Source organism: Centruroides sculpturatus, unplaced genomic scaffold (assembly GCF_000671375.1).
Source record: "Centruroides sculpturatus isolate CEXI.00-Female unplaced genomic scaffold, Cexi_2.0 scaffold188, whole genome shotgun sequence".
NCBI lineage: Eukaryota > Metazoa > Arthropoda > Arachnida > Scorpiones > Buthidae > Centruroides > Centruroides sculpturatus.
In genome coordinates this window covers 319,183-336,909 of record NW_019384404.1, presented here as the reverse complement: position 1 = coordinate 336,909, position 17,727 = coordinate 319,183, and the positions used below count along the sequence as shown (strand labels likewise).

Below are 17,727 nucleotides of genomic sequence, written 5' to 3'. Positions count from 1 at the left end.
CACACCGCCACTGGCACGATTGTGGCTATCATCATCTTTACGGTAGAGATTGAATCCTTTTAAAGTAATTATTTCTCCAGGTTTCAGATGGGTTTCCTTGAGTGCCATGCGGAGAGTTGAGGTAGATGATGTCAAGTGTTTAATGTCAGAGAAGTTGTTGCGGAAACCACAACAGTTCCATTGGATTATTTTATAATCCATTATGTGTTTAAGGCAGCATTCTTTGTGAACGTATCCCTCTTCAGTTTTACGGCTGATTTGCCTTTTGGAGGTGAAGTTGGTGGTGTCATCTCCTTATTAGTCTCCTCGTCAGAGAAATCAGAGAACTCACTCATAGACTGAGCCTCTAATCTCTTAGATTTGGAGATGGCTGCTTTTAATTTTTGTTTGTTGAGTGGGTTCTTAGCAGCCTTCTTAGAACCTACATTTCTAGTCATTACCCCTGTTTTAGGTAGGGGTGTTTTAGTCTTCTTGGGCTCTCCTTTTCTGCTGTTTGGGTGGATGGTATTAGCAAACATTTTTCATGGCGAGTTAGAGATTCATTTGGTGAAACAGAAATGTCTGTCTGAACTCCACATGTCTTTGTGGATTTCAGAACAGCAGCAAATGTCTTCTGTTTCACTGGTGCATTTAAAGTGACCATGCGTCTTGCCTCTGGGTAAGGTATATTATTCACCGTCTTTACCCGCTGAATCTCTTTCTCTCTTTGCCACTTGGAACATTTTCGGGAGTAGGCAGGATGGGCCTCTTTGCAGTTGACACAGCATGGAGTGGTTGTACACTCAGTACCCTGGTGGCCTTGAAGGCCACCAGGGTACTGAGCACATAAACTTTGCACATAAACTGTGCACATAAACTTTTGCCTCGACATGATGTTTGGGAATGTCCAAATTGCTGGCATTTAAAGCAACACAGCGAATTTGAAATGTACGGACGAACCGGACAGCGCAGATATCCTGCAGTAACAAATGATGGTAATGTTGGCTTTCCGAAAGTAAGAATGAGATGCTTAGTCGGTATCAACTTGGCATTTCGACGAATGGAGATGCGTCAGACAGCAATGACTCCTTGATCTGAAAGACCGATCTGTATAGCTGATTCATCTTCAGACATCAGATCAATCTCGGATATCACCCCACGTGATGAGTTTAGACTTCCGTGTGGGGTGACAGTGACTTCCATGTCTCCAAGTGTTTTTGTTGCCAATAGATTTACTGTTTGTTGAGGTGAGGCTGTTTCTACCAGCAGGTCCCCTGACCTCAATTTTTGTATCTTTTTCAAGTGCCCAATAGTTGATTCAAATATTTTTTGAATAAGAAATGGAGAGCATTTTGACAGTGGTTATCACCAGTCGCATGAACTATCAAGTAAGTTGCAGTGCTGGAAACGTTGGTTGTTACTAGAGGTAACTTATCCCTGTTTAGTTTTAAATTGTTGGAATCCATATTTAGACAAAACAATTCAGCTCCTAGTGACCCCACCCACCATGGGGCCCAACGAGGGGATGCCGTCACATGGGAGACTCCCATAGACTGTCACACCAGGGTTTCCCAGGAGCTATACCCTCACAATGCAGTTAACAAGAGCACATCTTGTCTGATGTGTCCGCCCGGTCTGCATCGATCGGTTGACTCCAAGCCGAGGTCAAGAATGACTCAACAACCAGCCGATTGACTCAAACGGAGCCTGATTTGAGCCTCCCGTTTATCTGAAGCAGGGGCCAAAGCAGTGTGTTGGGGACGTTATGTTGCCCCTCAACTACCAAAATCCCCCTTTCCGGCATATGGGACACCATGCATGGCAAACACGTGGGTGGGCGTTCAGATCCCAGGGATGGTAAAGAAGAGTTATTAAACCATCTCTGGGTGGTTCCCTCACCACGGACAGGAACCCACATCGAGGGGATTAGAGGGCTTGGACCCTCGTCATATTCTCACACCACGTATTGGAGATATTATTTCAAATATCGCTCAAACTGTTTAGAAATGTTTACTTTCATACCTAAAGAACATTCCTTCGCTTTCTCTTCTGGACATTGATCTTGCTGTTTTTACAAAGGGGGAGTTGTTGGTACTTCAGGAAGTTGTGGTTACTCAACTTCAGTCTGTTCTTGCTCAGTAGTCTGATTGGATTGTGCCACACACGTTAAAGTATCTGTTTGTTTTTGCAGCCTTTCAGTTGCCAGATTCTAAGAGACTTCCGCCGATTCACTTAGATTAGCATCTTTGTCAAGAACAACATATTCCTCATCCCTGATCTTAAAGTGATTTCAAGGCCATAATCCACAAGATTCGAAGCCATGTATGCCTGTGTCCATAGAAATGGTTTGAGGATATGCTTTATTAAGGAACCAGGATGGTTTTGCATCCACGATGCGCAAGTAGCACTAAAATTCAGTTTTAGTGATTTGCAAAATGACCTATCTAGTCTATTCTTTGATGTGTAGTCAATCCTTGTAAATGTCGTCTAAATGTCGGTTGCGGTTATACACACGACAAACTTCGTTAAATTGTAAAGTCCCGTCATTATGTAGAAGACGTGGTTGCTGTATCTTCAAATTCTGTGTATAGCGTCTTTGTAATCCAAACAATAATTTTGGTAGACAATCAAACAGCAATTGGTTAGAAAACGTTATGTTTTATTTAAAATATTTCTAATTCAGATGCATTTCGGGTTGGCTTATATTCCCAACCCCTCTTCAGTGCTGTTAAAATTACAAAAAACAAGGCAAGTTTCACGACATTGGTGAGTATGACTTAAGAAAAACGCGAGACGATGATAACATAAAATGCTTACATATTATATAATGGTACATCATAGACTTGTGTGACTATGTTTTTATTACATAGTTGTATGATTATTTCCTATAATATGAAAAAATGGTAAAAGGGGGAAGGCTGTTTAACACATCATTTATATGCAAAAACGTATAACAGATTATTAATTTCAAAATATCTATAAACACTTACATTTTTAGTTAAAATGTATTATTCCCAATACAAAATGGAACAGAGTACAAATTGACAACTGGTGTTATCCGGTGTTCACCAAGTAAAAGTATACTGACAAGTGATGTTATTTAAACCATTCCCCACATTCCGTACAAGGGGGAGTGCTTTAAACAATCTTTAACGAATGGAGGCGCTCTCTATTAGTTTATACCATTATATTTTTTAATCGCTTCTTTCATATTTTCTTTAATCCAAAAATTATATATATTTTTTTGACATGTTGTTCTAAAATTAAAGACAATTAAGTTTTAATTTGTTTTGAACTTTTGCAGTTATTTTTCAAAACAGAAACTTAGTAAAAAAAATAAGTTTACGAATCAGTAATAGCTTATTTTGACATTCATCTATAATGGTTTTTCTGAATCGTACCAGTACATTTTAAGAACTCCCCTCGAATACAAAATAGGCACAAGAGTCAAACAGACTTTACATTTGCCGCTAAAAAATTTGACAACAAATATGCATATATCATCACATCAGATGAAAACACAAAAATACACATTAATACATCACAGATAGTTAAAAAAACTTATCCACGATCCAATTTGAAGAAAGTTCTCACGAAATGTACAAAAATATTACAGAAAAAGTTGAAAAAACTTACCTTTTCAATATTTTTGCCGGGAGCAGTGTAACAGCGTGTTGTCTGTCAGATGGTAATATGGCCGATTGTTATTTACTTTTTTTGCCACTAAAGACACTAATAGCTATTACCGGAGTTGAGATATAAGTGAAGTACGAATTAGGCAAGTTTACCCAACTGTACATCACCTCAGTGCAGGGTATTTACATTTATTCAAGTGTTGTGTTGTGTAAATCATGGCTTCTAAAAAAACAGAAAGGTAATTTCAATTGAAAGAAAGCAAGAAATTATTAGAAGGAATGAAAGTTGACAAAAACTTCCTTGTCAAATGGGGAGAGGTTCGGAAATTTACCAACACTCATTATCCAAACACAGCTGAGGCCAACAGGATCAATTATCTCTACAATGACACCCTTGCCTGTCATTTCCGACAGATGTTCAAGAAGAGAGAGAAACAGACCACCTTGGGCATGTTTTTCAAGAAGCCAGCTGCCAAAAAACAAGAAATGTTACAAGAGGAGTTGACCCTGCATGCCCTGAATCTGACTCTGATTAAAAATCAATAAAAAGAGACCTACTGCAATGTGTAAAAAGTTTGTATCTGTATGAATGTGTGAAGAAAGTGTTCTCCACCTCCTCCTCACAACATCTGACTACCCAATGGTAACTGCTCCATTTTCATCTTTTTATCGTACAATACGGTTATTTAATGCTGTGGAACGAATTATATGTTTTAACGTGGTAAAATGCATTTCGTATAACGGACTTTTCACTTAACGGACGTGCACCTGGAACGGATTAAGTACATTATACAAGGCACCACTGTATATGTGTTTCTGGAGGGGGGATGGTGCGCCAATAAAGTGTCGTGCCCCAGGAGCCAGTTATGTTCGCTACGCCACCGTGTAGGGCAGTGTTTTTCAACCTGCGGGTCCTACACTACATTAAAAAAACTAAAATTTCAGTGAGAAGGCTGTACATGTTTATTTTACAGTATAATTGGATTTTTGATCAATACTTAGGTCTCAACCATGGGTGTAGTTAGGTCTCAACCATGGGGAAAATGATAGCCGAAAAAGTGTTGGATCCTAAAAAAAAGAAAAAGTCAACGGCTCCCTGTGCCCAATGTTATGATTAAAGGAAATTTCATACTTTACCTGTATTAAGATATTGTCGATTCTTATAAAATTTTCATCTTAATCAACTATAATTTGTTTCAACAGAAAGAAAATTAAATACATAGTTTTTAAAATCACTGATATAGTTTTAATATGGCCCTGGGGGGTCGCCAGAACTTTTTAACTTGTAAAGGGGTCGCGTATTCAAGAAGATTGAAAAACACTGGTGTAGGGGATCGACGATCAAAAAAGTTTGGCGACCCCTGTACTAGACCTACCTGTTATTTGAAATTTAGCAACTGTAGCCGTCCATAAACGTTGTTTAGTGTCTTTATACATGACATTGATTTGGTCGAACAGATTCAAAAAACTCCTCTATTTCATTTATTTTTCGTTTTTTTTTTTTTTGAGATCGTCACAATTGTAGAGTAGTTTTAACCCTCTATCGCTTCAGGCCGAGGCCATCGTTATTCAAGGCCTGCTTGTAACCGTGTTAAAGAATTGTGACGTCAAATTACTGATCATTCGTTGTTTACTGGACAATGTGGTGTTGGATATATCAAAGCTCGTCTTTCTAGTTCATTTTATAATCCAGTTCCAGTGGCATCATAAATTGGATATTATTTATATTCATCTAGTTTATCAAAGGTAAGACATTTTTTTGATTATTAATTATATAAAAAGAAAATTAAGGGTATTTTAAGTACATAACTAGTTATTATGTAGACCATTTTTCAATATTTTCAAATTAGGCCTAATTCGTAAATACACTTTAAAAGGAAAGACATTTTAGTTATACATTATATTTTTTGTGGATAAAGTCAGTTTGATTTATATATTGGATATTATAAATAATGGTAAGATTTTCTTGTTGGCAATTCAATATAAGATTTCGACAATTGGTACAATCCCTGATTTACATCAAGTTATCTAAGTTGTCCCATTCGTTAAAATATTAATAATTTCTTATAATTCTAAGTGAAATGAATAAACTAGTTTAATTAGGACAAAATTGGATATAACATAAGTTAATAATATGTAATATACTGTATGTGTGTATATATATACTGTATATGTGCTATAGTAGATATGGGTAAGAATATGTTACTAATTATTTTACATTATAACTAAAAAGAATTTAAATATATGTATTTACATAATAGATGCCTCAAAGATGCTGTGTGACAGGCTGTAAAAGCAATTACTCATCTACAGAGTACACAACAGTTTTCTCTTTCCCCAAAAGTCAAGAAATGATTAGTAAGTGGATTAACGCTATACCACGTAATGACTTTTCTCCTTCTAAAACAGTGTTGTGTGTATTAAACATTTTGATGACAAATTTATCATTAAAGAAGATAAAGTAAAAAGAGATGATGGGTCATGGTTAATAGTTCCTAGATTGAAACCAAAAATAACTGAAGATGCCTATCCTTCCATATTTCCAAATTGTCCAGCTTACCTTTCACGTAAGCCTCCAGCCAAAAGAAAAGCTGGTGATGACAGAAGAAAAGAATTATTTGAATGTGATAATCAACAGTTTCGTGAATGGTGCCAAAAAGATATCATTAAATCACTTGCAGATTTGAAAGATGGTATTTCCAATCATGTTGCAAATTCTTGGTTGTATTTATTTGATACAGAATATGTTTTATTATATAAAATTACAATGTCAGATATTCCACAAGTAACCCATGCTATTAAATTGTTTCAAAATTTTGATATATGCATATATTTTAATGGAACCCAATTGGATAACAAAAACTTTAAATGGCTGTTAGGATCAGAAAAAAAGTGTGATCAATGGACTAAATTTGAGGCATTATTGAGTCATTTACAAGGATATAACAAAAATGAAAGATAAACTGCATCAAGCTGCACAAATAATCTTAGAATGTTTAAGTACGAGAGTGAAGATTCTTTTGAATTTTCAAATACAAAATTGTCATTTCTCTGTGAACAGATAAATTTATTCAGTTCGAAACAACCAAGATACAGTTCTGAGACTTTAATATGGGCTTCCATGTTATTTTTTCATTCTCCAACTGCATATAGGCTCATTAAAAATAGTAATGTTTTGACATTACCACATGCATCCTATTTGAGGAGTTTTACTAGTTGCATTACTAATGATATTGATCCAAATACAGAACATATTACATATCTTAAAAAAAAAGTTCAATGCCTTAACTCAAAAGATAAAATAGTTATACTACAATTAGATGAAATACATGTAAAACCCATGCCATTATACAAAGGTGGTAGAATTTATGGATTAGCAATAAATGAAAAAATGTCAGAAGCTAAATGTGTTTTGGCATTTCCAGTGGCATCATTATTTTCTAAAGAAAAAGATATTATTGCATTATATCCAGTTTGCAGTCTTAAAGCTGAGCAGTTGTTGGAATTAACAAAACAAGTGTTGAAAGTTGTAGCAAGCATTGGTTATCAAGTTGTTTCCATGATTGCCGATAACAACAGAATAAATCTCAAAAAAGAGTAAAATGTTTACTCTTTTTTGTGATGGTGAATTAAAAGTATCTGTGAAGAATCCATTCTCAGAGGAATTGATTTTCTTACTATTTGATTCTATGCACTTATTAAAATCAATTCGAAATAATTGGCTGAATCAACACCATACTAACCAGACATTTTTTTATCATGACATACAAAAGGAAACAAAATGCATTGCTAGTTTGTTTCATCTAAAAGAGATATTAAGAGCAGAAGAAGGCAAAATTGTGAAGTTTGCACCATCTTTGTCTTTAAAGGTATTATATCCTTCATCATTGGAAAGGCAAAATGTTTCATATGCAGTAAAACTTTTTGATAAAAAAGTAGCTGCAGCTCTGCAGGAATTTGCACAAAATGCAGATTATATCCAGACAAGATTTTATTGAAAGAATTGCAATATGGTGGAATGTAATGAATGTAAAACATCCAGAAAAGGGAAAACAATTAACAGATATTTACTGCAGACCAATATATACTAAAAATGATGAGCAAATTAAATTTCTGAATTGTTTTATAGAATTTTTGGATGCATGGGATAAATTTAACTTGAAACAACACTATGGAAGATTGTCATATGAAACACATTTCGCTTTAAAACATACAACTTATGCTACGATTCATCTTATTGAATATTTGTTTGAAAAATTTTCATTGAAGTTTGTACTTTTGGGAAAGTTCCAAACAGATAATCTTGAAGCTAGGTTTGGACAATATCGCCAAATGTGTGGTGGTAATTATCATGTTAGTGTTGTGCAGGTTTTAGAATGTGAAAAAAAATTAAAAATTTTAAGTTTACTGAAATTAAAATCTGAGAGAATAGGGAATTTCCATATTAAAGATTTGATGTCAGCTCAAGTAGAAAATTGTATGCAAGATTCCTTTAAATCACAGATGGATATTTGTTTTGAATGTTTGGATGATGTTCCAATTGAATGTGAAATGATAACAGTTCCTTTGTCTACTGTTAAAATTTTAGTTTTTATTGCTGGTTATGCTGTTCATAAATTATTACAGAAGATTTCATGTGAAAAGTGTAAGTCAGTAATATCCTGTTTAGATAAAAAATTAGAATTTGACATTTTACACCCTGAACTTATAAGTTATATTAAAGAAATTGATAGAGGAGGACTTTCATATCCATCTGGTTTATTTCTCACTTTAACTGTTGAATTATATAAGCTTTTTCAATGTTTATTACAAGCTAAGTATGACGATCAATTTCTACAGTGCAAAAAACAAAAAGAGTTATTTATGAAACTTTCATTTGAAAGAATTGAACTAATTGATTTAGTATCTGTCAGTGTTCCATGTATCTGTGGAACAATGCCATATTTTCTTTTGAAAAATTTTTTAAATATAATTTCAAATATTTTTTTAAATAATTATTGTCATGCAAGAATATCAGCATTGAAACATATACCTGGAAGAAAAAGGAAATTACAAACTTACAATAAATCTGCAAATTAATTACTTTAAATACTTTACCTACACATTTCCACTTGCACTTATTCTCATAATAGTAATAAATATTTATATACTGTATTAAGTTAGATTTCTGTTTTATTTTATATATAAATTTTTCTAAATACATTTACAGAAGTAATATGTAATAATATAGATTTTTAAAATAAATTATATTCTTTGTAAGATAAAAATTAATAATTGCAAGACTTTTGATATATTTATTTGTTTAAAAAGTTGATAAAATAAATTTTAAAAGTTAATCATGCAGTGTTGTTCATTATGAAACTTTTTTCACTTAAAAATTATTTAATACATTTATAACATTTAAATATTACCTCGATAAATTAATTTTAAAAATAATTCTTTTGATAAAAAAAAATATTCTATTTAACATAAATGATCAGCAACGCTTTGATGATGAATGACCAGTACTGTGACCTCCAAGCAGGCCTTGAATAACGATGGCCTCAGTCAGACCCATCCTAGTCTCGTGTAATGATTAATTTAACTTTCGTAATTCTCACCTGACCCGTCTTGTTCGTACGCCAGGTTCCCGGTCGTATCTCCAACCAAGGAAAGTCCACTAAATCTGTCTTTCGATTTTATTCACACAAAACAAAAATCAACTAATTCGGTTACAAGAGCATTCCGCTATTTCCCGCTCTTTTTGAACATGAGAACTCTTTTCTGAGTGTTGCCAACTCTCTACAATAATAATTAGAAAAAAAAACGCCCGCCATCTAGCGGTATGAACGGGTCATCCTTCCACCTTTGATTTTGTCAGTCAAAATCAAATTAAACTTAAATTTAAACCTGACAAAACACATATAGTATAAATTGAATGAGTTCGAATCAATTTATAAATCTAGTCGATTGGGAGTCTTTAGGGGTCTGCTCCTTTTTGAGACTCGATAATTCTCAGATGAGTTTGTCACAACATCACTCCCTGTAACGGCAGTGGTCATTCGGGACTCATCATAGGTCCCCTTGCGATCATTTTCAGTAGAGTCTGCAGTCTTGATACGAAATTCGTTTCGCATAGCATGCTTTTTATCCTCCGAAAAGATCACCAAGGGGTACAATCTCCTAACAGGACGGATGAGAAATCCAACATGTGCTTTTATTTTGGCTACCTCTTACCAATCCATCTTTATCTGGATAGATTTCGATAACTTTCGCCAGAGGCCAATCAAGTCGTTTTTGGTTGTCATGCCCAACCAAGACGATATCTCCCACGGCAATCATTTTAATGCCCTTGGCTACCCCTCTCGGGTTTTGCAATTGCGCCAGGTACTCAATTCGAAATCTATTTCGTAAATATTTTCTCAACTTGCATAAATAACGGAATCTCTTCCCAAGATTTACCTTTTCCATGTGGTCTAAATTGGGAAGTCCAGTTTCCTTTACTCCTTGCAGAAACATATTACGAGTCAACGGAATTAAATCTTCAATATCTTCCGAGAGAGTAGTAAGTGGTCGAGAGTTCATCAAACCCTTTACCTCACAGATAATTGTGTAGAGTTCTTCGTAGGTTAACGAAGCTCGTCATATTTCACAATATTCTCCTCATAATCTCTTCATAAAATTCATAAGTCAAATTCTCCTCATAATCTGCTTTACACATCCTACCAACCTTTCCCACCAGCCACCCCCATGGCGAAGCTGGAGGAATGAATTTCCAGGTAATGTCTTGAACAAGAATTTCGTCTTTGATCTCTTTAAGTTCCACCTCAGAGAAAATTTTGGCGGCACCGACAAAATTTGTGCCGTTATCACTATAAATAACAGAAGGGCGTCCTCTTCTTGCCACAAATCTTCTAAATGTCTGCAGGAACGCCTTTGTTGACAGGGACGTCAACAATTCAAGATTCAAGCCCTGTATACTGCACAAGTATACAGGCCAATCCAACACTTGTGTATCCCTCAGGTACTGTGGCCCAGCTACATCAACGCCAATAACCTCGAATGGCGCAGCATCTCTTATGAGATCCACGGGCAATGGCGAAGATTCAGGGTGGGCTAGAGACACATCAAATTTTCGACACGTAGACTATCACATTATGATTGCCCCTGGAAGTCGGCTTCTTACAGAAACACAGCTTCCCTATCATCAGATGTCACGGCACGCCACTGAATTTCATGTTGTACTCTATTCATGACAAATGTAGCCCAACATTCCTGAGTTTTTAAATTAATTTAAAAAATTTAAAAACATTTAAAAACATTTAAAATCAGTTAACGTAAAGCAGGTTTCCTATGGCGCTTACTCGTCATGGCTTCTCATGAGCAATACAGAGTTTTGTTTTCCATTTCTCGTTGATCAAACATTATTATACTTGCCATGGTATTAAAATCACTTTTCATAGTATCCATAAATTCTTTTACTTCGAACTGCTTAAGGCCGTCCCTCTNATAATTTTGTTTTTCTTATGGGTTTTCTGAATTCATCGTCCATATTTAATCGTGTTGTTATCAACAACAGCGTGGAGGAATCAGTCCAAGAGAAGTCTCCTGCAACAATATGAAAGAATAACTATTATTTATAGTGTATTAGTATATACATGTATATACTGATGTACTTGTATATAAACATATACATACCTGATTCTCCCTCCTCGTGTGATTTGCTGGCCAGTCTTATTGAATTAATATCAACATCTTCCGGTAAACCAATCTGTTCTCTCATTCCCCTCTCATATATCAGTTCTTCAAAAAACCGAGGAATGAAATCATGATCTGAAAACCATAAAAGAACATGAACTTTTGTTGTTTGATAGGAACTAAACAAATGACTTGTCCTTTTTAATTACTTTAAACTAGTTTTACTATTATTAATGCTATAAATGCTTATCATACCCTCCAATTCATAATAAAACTAATTTATACAATTTAATTGTAATTTTAACTGTAACTGTTCAAGGTAACCTTTATCACAAGGGGTAATAAATTGGTTATTGTATACATTTGAATATTATGTTCCAACTGATGAGAGACTATAAATCCAAAATGCATTTTTTTTTCTTTTTTGGAAAATACACGTGTATAAAGTCCTATAAATTAAAGGATATGTAAGCCTTTATTTATACCATTCATAGCAATTTGCTTATGATATAGCCTAGTTTACAGCAATTCTTAATAATATCACGTTGGAATTACTTTTAAGATACTAATATTGCGTAGAAAGTGATTATTATTTGTATAATGTAATTTATCAAACCAATTATGTAAAAAGTATGCCTGTACAGTCTTTTACACAAACTTTAATATATAATTTTTTGTGTGAATTTCGAGTTTATTTCGTGTAATTAATAAAGCGTTATGAAAAACAATAACTTACCATTTTCTAAACGACGTTTAATTGAAGAATCAACTTTTAGTTCAATTTTTAAGTTCTCGTAAACAAATTCGACGAATTCCATCGTGGTGGCTGCCATTTTGTTTAAGCGCAAAAAGCACCTGGTTCGATCGCTGCAGATTTAACCTCGAACCAGTGAAATCGCTGAGACGTTCGCTGCGCGCAGCGCTTCAAGAAAACGAGTTTAACAACGCTCTCAGCGGCATCGCTTAGAAGCGCTGTTCGCAGCGCTGAATTTAACAACAACCCGAAAGATTAAAAACCACACATAAACTTATATGTAATTCGCGGACTCTTGAAAACCGAAAATGTGTTATCTTGGGTTGTCGAGCTGTCAGAAAAAGATTTCTATTTAAAATTATAAAGGTTAAGTATCAAATTTTATAATAATAAAAAAAAACAGATTGCATTATTAAAAGCCATCTACAGTACTTAAATTTAGAGTTATTATAATTGTTTCAAAGAGAAGAATCGAGTGATATGAAACACGACGTCATTGCAGATCACGTGACGCCTCAAAGTGTAGCAGAAAGAATGAATCCTTGGGTGCGTTCTTTTATTCCTCCGCGCGAGCGACATCCGTTTAAAAATTCCGGCGGAACGCGTTCCTAAATTCCGGTCGGAGTGCGCGCTGTCGAACGGCAAAAACGGCCGCTTGTAGCAGTAGTTTGCGGTGGAAAGCAACATGGCGTCCTCCATTGCCAGAGTCGGTAGATTAATCTACCGACTCTGTCCATGGCTCAGATAGTTTCGTTCGGGATCCATTAGGTGGTTTTATGAATGAAAATTTAGAAGTTGTGAAAGCGCAAGTTAGTGCACGCGGTGATGTAAGTGTCTTTTCGATTTTTTTCTAATGGTAGACGGCATTCTAATTTTTTTCGTGGCTCTTTTGAATGCTCTTTCAACAAATAATTCATTTTATGGTTAAATTTTACAATTGGGACTCTTCTTTTGCCTTTAAAACCTCATATTTTAGAATTATAGATTCCTCAATCACGATACTATCGATAGTGCGGGAGCCGCCATCTTTCTTTCTTTTACCGTCGTTCCTAAATGCCTACAAACAGCAGCGCACTCCAGTAGTAGTAGAGACACAGAGCGACCGCTATTAACGAATGCACCCCTTCCACCAGAAAAATAAATCAAGGGGGAACGTCATCGGTCACGTGATCCGATGACGCCGAGCGAGGTCATGTGACACGATCTGTAAGTGTACGTCTCCAATGTGCTACTCCTCGATGTAAACAGGGTTATGCAATGGCGGCATCCACCGTGCGTAGTCGGTAAGTAATTTCATGAGTTTTCGTTTATAGCTATTATTATACGCGTCGCCCCAAAAATTTCTATCTGTTTAGAACACGTCTACTAGTGAGGTCTCTTAATTTAAGAAAGCAAAATTAGGAAAAAACACTCCATGTATTGAAAGTAAACTTTTACCCACAACTTGTAATTTTTCATTCATAAAAACCAAATATTGGACACTAAAACGAAACTGTCTGAGCCCACGTTGACTCCTACCGTAAACTACTATTACAAATACCCGTTGTTGCGCCGACAGCGCGCTTTCCGCCAGAATAAAGAAACGAGTTCAGAATTAGTGTTACCACCCGTCCAGTTTTCGCCCGGACAGTCAAGGATTCGACCCACTGATTTTGTCCGGGAATATCGTGCGTAACCTGTTGACCTTTTTTTCTTTTGCTTGTACGATTCGTATTTGTACACGTCTCCAATATCCGATAGAGCTAAGTCATCTGTAATTGCTTTTTCTTAAACTAAATTACGTGACATCAAAGATTTTAATGTTGAGAGAGTTTTAAACATCAAGAAGTAACTTTTATCTGTTTTTCATTTCAATAAAGCATTTTTGTACATTTACTATAATAATAAAATAATCAAAAACAACAAATGTAAATTGCAAATTAAGTTTTTTTTTCATTCTTTATTAGACGATACAGTATTTTTAACCTTACAGAAACTTGTATTTAATGTTTTATATATATATTACAACAGAATATGCTAAGTAAAAATGCAGATTAGTTAACAATTTAATATATATTTTCACCTAAACATAATTCATACTTTTTAATGCATAATTGTTAAAACATTTTAAATAATAAGTTATCTTTTCTACAAATTCTCTAATCCATTGGTTTGCTTTTCAAATCAAATCCTGTGGAAACTTAATCACTTCGCTTTATATTTTCCTACGCAACACAAACAAAAATAGCTTACTATGAAAACATTACAGTACAAATGCAGCATTACTTTTTCCTGGCATTTATATTGATAAACAATTTCCATGATGAAATGCGTAGAAATTCTTATTTAAAACATATTCAAAGGAATTTAAATACTTACAGTATCATTGATTATTAAATAATTTATACAAGAATTCTATACTTTTAATTTGAAAAATGGTCATATAAATTTGATTAAACATATTTACAGAGACTGTATATCTATTATGGAACTGGATACATAAAATTTCTTTTTTATATTAAATTTGAAAAGTATTGTTTCTTAACACACAGATTTTGAACTGACATTCAAAAGCACAAAATATCTATCGATAGAAAGAACTGTCAATCCTGACTAAAGCATTAAAAAAAATTTTCTGATGACAGTAATCTATGGAGAATAGGCCTATTCTTTATTCAAAATTGTTCAATAACTTTTACATTTAAACTTTATAATGTATTTTCACTTCATACTCACTCAATATTACAACTAAAAAAATAATCTATTTCTGTGTGACTTCGTTCTGATGACCACAAAATATAATCAACCAGCATTTCCTATTTCGGTGGGTTGACGTCATTCAGCCGACCAATCAGCGCGTTGTGCCATCTAGATATTTAGTCGCACGTTTCAGAATTATCCTTTATTGCTAACACGTGACTACTTCTTGAGGGGCAACTTGAACTTTGCTCGAGTTACGCTTTCGTAACACCGTAATATTCTATAACGAAATTCACGAGTTAAGATTTGACAACGACGATTTATTTTTCGAGATTAAAAAGATATTCAGCCAAATATCCGACCATGTGTTCCTTTCGAACACCGTACCGGGGAACGTTTGCGCGCACCTCCCGCCACATCCTCTCGATCGTGTTGGTGTGGGAGTGTGGGAGCCCTTATGGGGATCAACAAAGTTATACTTGTGATTAAAGCCTTTCAGTTTGAAGACAATCATACGCCTTCCAGCAAGCACTAATAAGTGTTGTCTCCGGAAGTACCCATTCCTTGAAGACCACAAGTAACGTTTGTCTATCGCGTGTTTCCGGTACCAAAAACATTTTTCGAGACGCCCTCTCGATACCCCCGGAGATCCACTGACCATTGATTAATGTCCCCTTATTTTCCCAAACATATGTAATCAAGATATAATATTGTGAAGTAAAAAAAGTAGTACTTTATTAACATTTCTTATATAAAAATTATTATACAAATAAATAACACTACTATAAATTTATATTATATATACACATTTTTATATTTTGCATTTCTATGCATTTTACGTAAATGTGCATATTTTAAAAAAGATATTAATTAATTAATAATAAACGATATTTTTTTACATCTCAAGTTATCTTAAAAGTGTTACCATCCTGTTATGGGTTAGTTTATTATATGTAGTCGTCATTTCATCGTGCAGATACTATTTTTATACATGCAGAAAACTATTCTTAGTGTTTTAAAGTACTTTAGTTATAAATATATTTTATCTGTAGCCATATTCTGTAATTTCTACAGAACGAAGAGTAAAGACTACAACAAATACCAAACGGTTCTAGGAACACTTTTGTTACTTCCGTACAATTTTTATCGATATAATTATGTTTAATGATAGTAATAACGATAGTGTGAGATCTGCGAGTTAGATAAAGACGCACAATCGAAAATAGGTAAAATAAACACAATTATTTTATTAACTCGCTCGTTAAGATACAGGTTNTTTACTGTTGGTATTGAAGTTTTCTTTAGTTTAGGTCTTGTCAATAAACCTAATAATTCAGCTTTTAAATTTCTCTCAAAATCATTTTCTGTGAAATGATCAGAGCAAACATGACAAGAATCAGGATTAAATTTGTCTTTTCTTTTACAGTTATGGATCCATTTTCTTCTTATTATTGGATCTTTAGGAAATCTAAAATAACTGACTTTCCTGTCTAATGACTTTGTTTTACAATGGCTGTTATCACAATTTGCAACAGCACACGTTGCTCCTGGCATCTAAAAATAATAAAATTTAGATATTTGCGTAAATATGCATATTTTAAAAAGTTATATTAATTAATAATAAACAATATTCTTTTACATCGCATGTTATCTTAAAAGTGTTACCATCCTGTTATGGGCCAGCTTATTATTTGTAGTCGTCATTTCATCGTGCAGATACTATTTTTATACACGCAAAAAACTATTCTTAGTATTTTAAAGTTAATTAATTAATAATAAACGATATTTTTTTACATCTCAAGTTATCTTAAAAGTGTTACCATCCTGTTATGGGTTAGTTTATTATATGTAGTCGTCATTTCATCGTGCAGATACTATTTTTATACATGCAGAAAACTATTCTTAGTGTTTTAAAGTACTTTAGTTATAAATATATTTTATCTGTAGCCATATTCTGTAATTTCTACAGAACGAAGAGTAAAGACTACAACAAATACCAAACGGTTCTAGGAACACTTTTGTTACTTCCGTACAATTTTTATCGATATAATTATGTTTAATGATAGTAATAACGATAGTGTGAGATCTGCGAGTTAGATAAAGACGCACAATCGAAAATAGGTAAAATAAACACAATTATTTTATTAACTCGCTCGTTAAGATACAGGTTTCTAAGGATACCAACAATGCTACTCCCATTCGAATAATCCACAAAATTAATTATTCGACCACTGCACAATATGGTCTCCCGACAAAGATTGCACGCGCGTCGTCCTTTATCCGACCCGATTATCCGATTACCTAAGATTATCTTAATTAATACTAAATCCCTATTACTATTTAAAACTATTGAATAGAGCCGGCTTATTAGAAGATTTAGAAAATGAAAGTAAGGAGAAAGGAAAGAGGGTACCCAAAACTTGATGATTTCTGCTGCTTGTGTGGGCTCGTGGATGAGGTTCCTCGTGGGGTTGGAGACTGATTAGCTCCCTTTTTTGTTTCTATTTAAGATATTAGTCGGAAGGGTCGATCCGTCCGGTTCCTCTCAATTAATTTCCTTTTTTTTTCTCCGTTCCAAAGTTCTCGTCTCGACCATACGATGCTAAACGTACTGGGGAGACTTCCTCTCGCTCTCTCTCCTTCGGGTTTCCTCCTCCGAGTGACCACCGTTCCCCTCCACTCAGAGCTGCCTTCCTTCTTCCTCTCCAGTTAGTCCACCCACATACCCAAGCCAAAAGAAAAACAAGAACATTTCAGTAAGGGTAAACAACCCCTCCTCTCAGAGCTGCTTTCCTTTCATTGCTTCTCAGGTTAGTCCATCCACACACCAAAGTCAATGGAAAAACGAGAACATTCCAGTAAGGGTAAACAAATAGGACAGACAGAGGTGAAGCGGAAAATACACAAGATTGATTAACACAATTATATACAAAATATACGATTTAAATATGGCGTGTAGACACAATAATAATATTTACCTTCGAAGATTAAATGTCTATAAAT

General features: G+C 34.4%; 3 protein-coding genes, 1 long non-coding RNA gene and 2 pseudogenes across 4 annotated transcripts; 2 read left to right on the top strand and 4 right to left on the bottom strand.

Moving 5' to 3' along the window:
- Positions 1 to 436: 436 nt before the first annotated feature.
- LOC111618769 lies at positions 437 to 871 on the bottom strand. Its single transcript, XM_023360342.1, has one exon. It carries the CDS (start codon positions 869 to 871, stop codon positions 437 to 439), a length of 435 nt encoding a protein of 144 aa, XP_023216110.1.
- A 448-nt stretch (positions 872 to 1,319) lies between these two features.
- On the top strand, positions 1,320 to 6,576 carry LOC111618768. The gene is made up of 3 exons (XM_023360341.1): positions 1,320 to 1,367; positions 5,876 to 5,972; positions 6,068 to 6,576. Exons 1-3 carry the CDS (start codon positions 1,320 to 1,322, stop codon positions 6,574 to 6,576), a joined length of 654 nt encoding a protein of 217 aa, XP_023216109.1.
- A 30-nt stretch (positions 6,577 to 6,606) lies between these two features.
- LOC111618767 lies at positions 6,607 to 8,388 on the top strand (annotated as a pseudogene).
- A 1,159-nt stretch (positions 8,389 to 9,547) lies between these two features.
- LOC111618766 lies at positions 9,548 to 10,964 on the bottom strand (annotated as a pseudogene).
- Positions 10,965 to 11,085: 121 nt separating this feature from the next.
- On the bottom strand, positions 11,086 to 12,297 carry LOC111618765. The gene is made up of 3 exons (XM_023360339.1): positions 12,028 to 12,297; positions 11,292 to 11,426; positions 11,086 to 11,201 (listed from the first exon to the last, which is right to left on the bottom strand). The coding sequence occupies exons 1-3, from the start codon at positions 12,122 to 12,124 to the stop codon at positions 11,086 to 11,088; spliced, it is 348 nt and encodes a 115-aa protein (XP_023216107.1). The 5' UTR covers positions 12,125 to 12,297.
- Positions 12,298 to 16,041: 3,744 nt separating this feature from the next.
- Positions 16,042 to 16,551, bottom strand: LOC111618742. Its single transcript, XR_002755635.1, has 2 exons — positions 16,519 to 16,551; positions 16,042 to 16,278 (listed from the first exon to the last, which is right to left on the bottom strand). It is a non-coding gene; the product is annotated as an uncharacterized LOC111618742 (long non-coding RNA).
- Positions 16,552 to 17,727: the final 1,176 nt, after the last annotated feature.

Bases quoted from the DNA above. Each gene is read 5' to 3' on its own strand.
- LOC111618769 (XM_023360342.1), bottom strand. From the start codon at position 871: ATGTCGAGGCAAAAGTTTATGTGCACAGTTTATGTGCAAAGTTTATGT.
- LOC111618768 (XM_023360341.1), top strand. From the start codon at position 1,320: ATGGAGAGCATTTTGACAGTGGTTATCACCAGTCGCATGAACTATCAA. The intron at 1,368-5,875 runs GTAAGTTGCAGT...TTTACATAATAG, and splicing joins CCAGTCGCATGAACTATCAA to ATGCCTCAAAGATGCTGTGT. The intron at 5,973-6,067 runs GTAAGTGGATTA...TTATCATTAAAG, and splicing joins CAAAAGTCAAGAAATGATTA to AAGATAAAGTAAAAAGAGAT.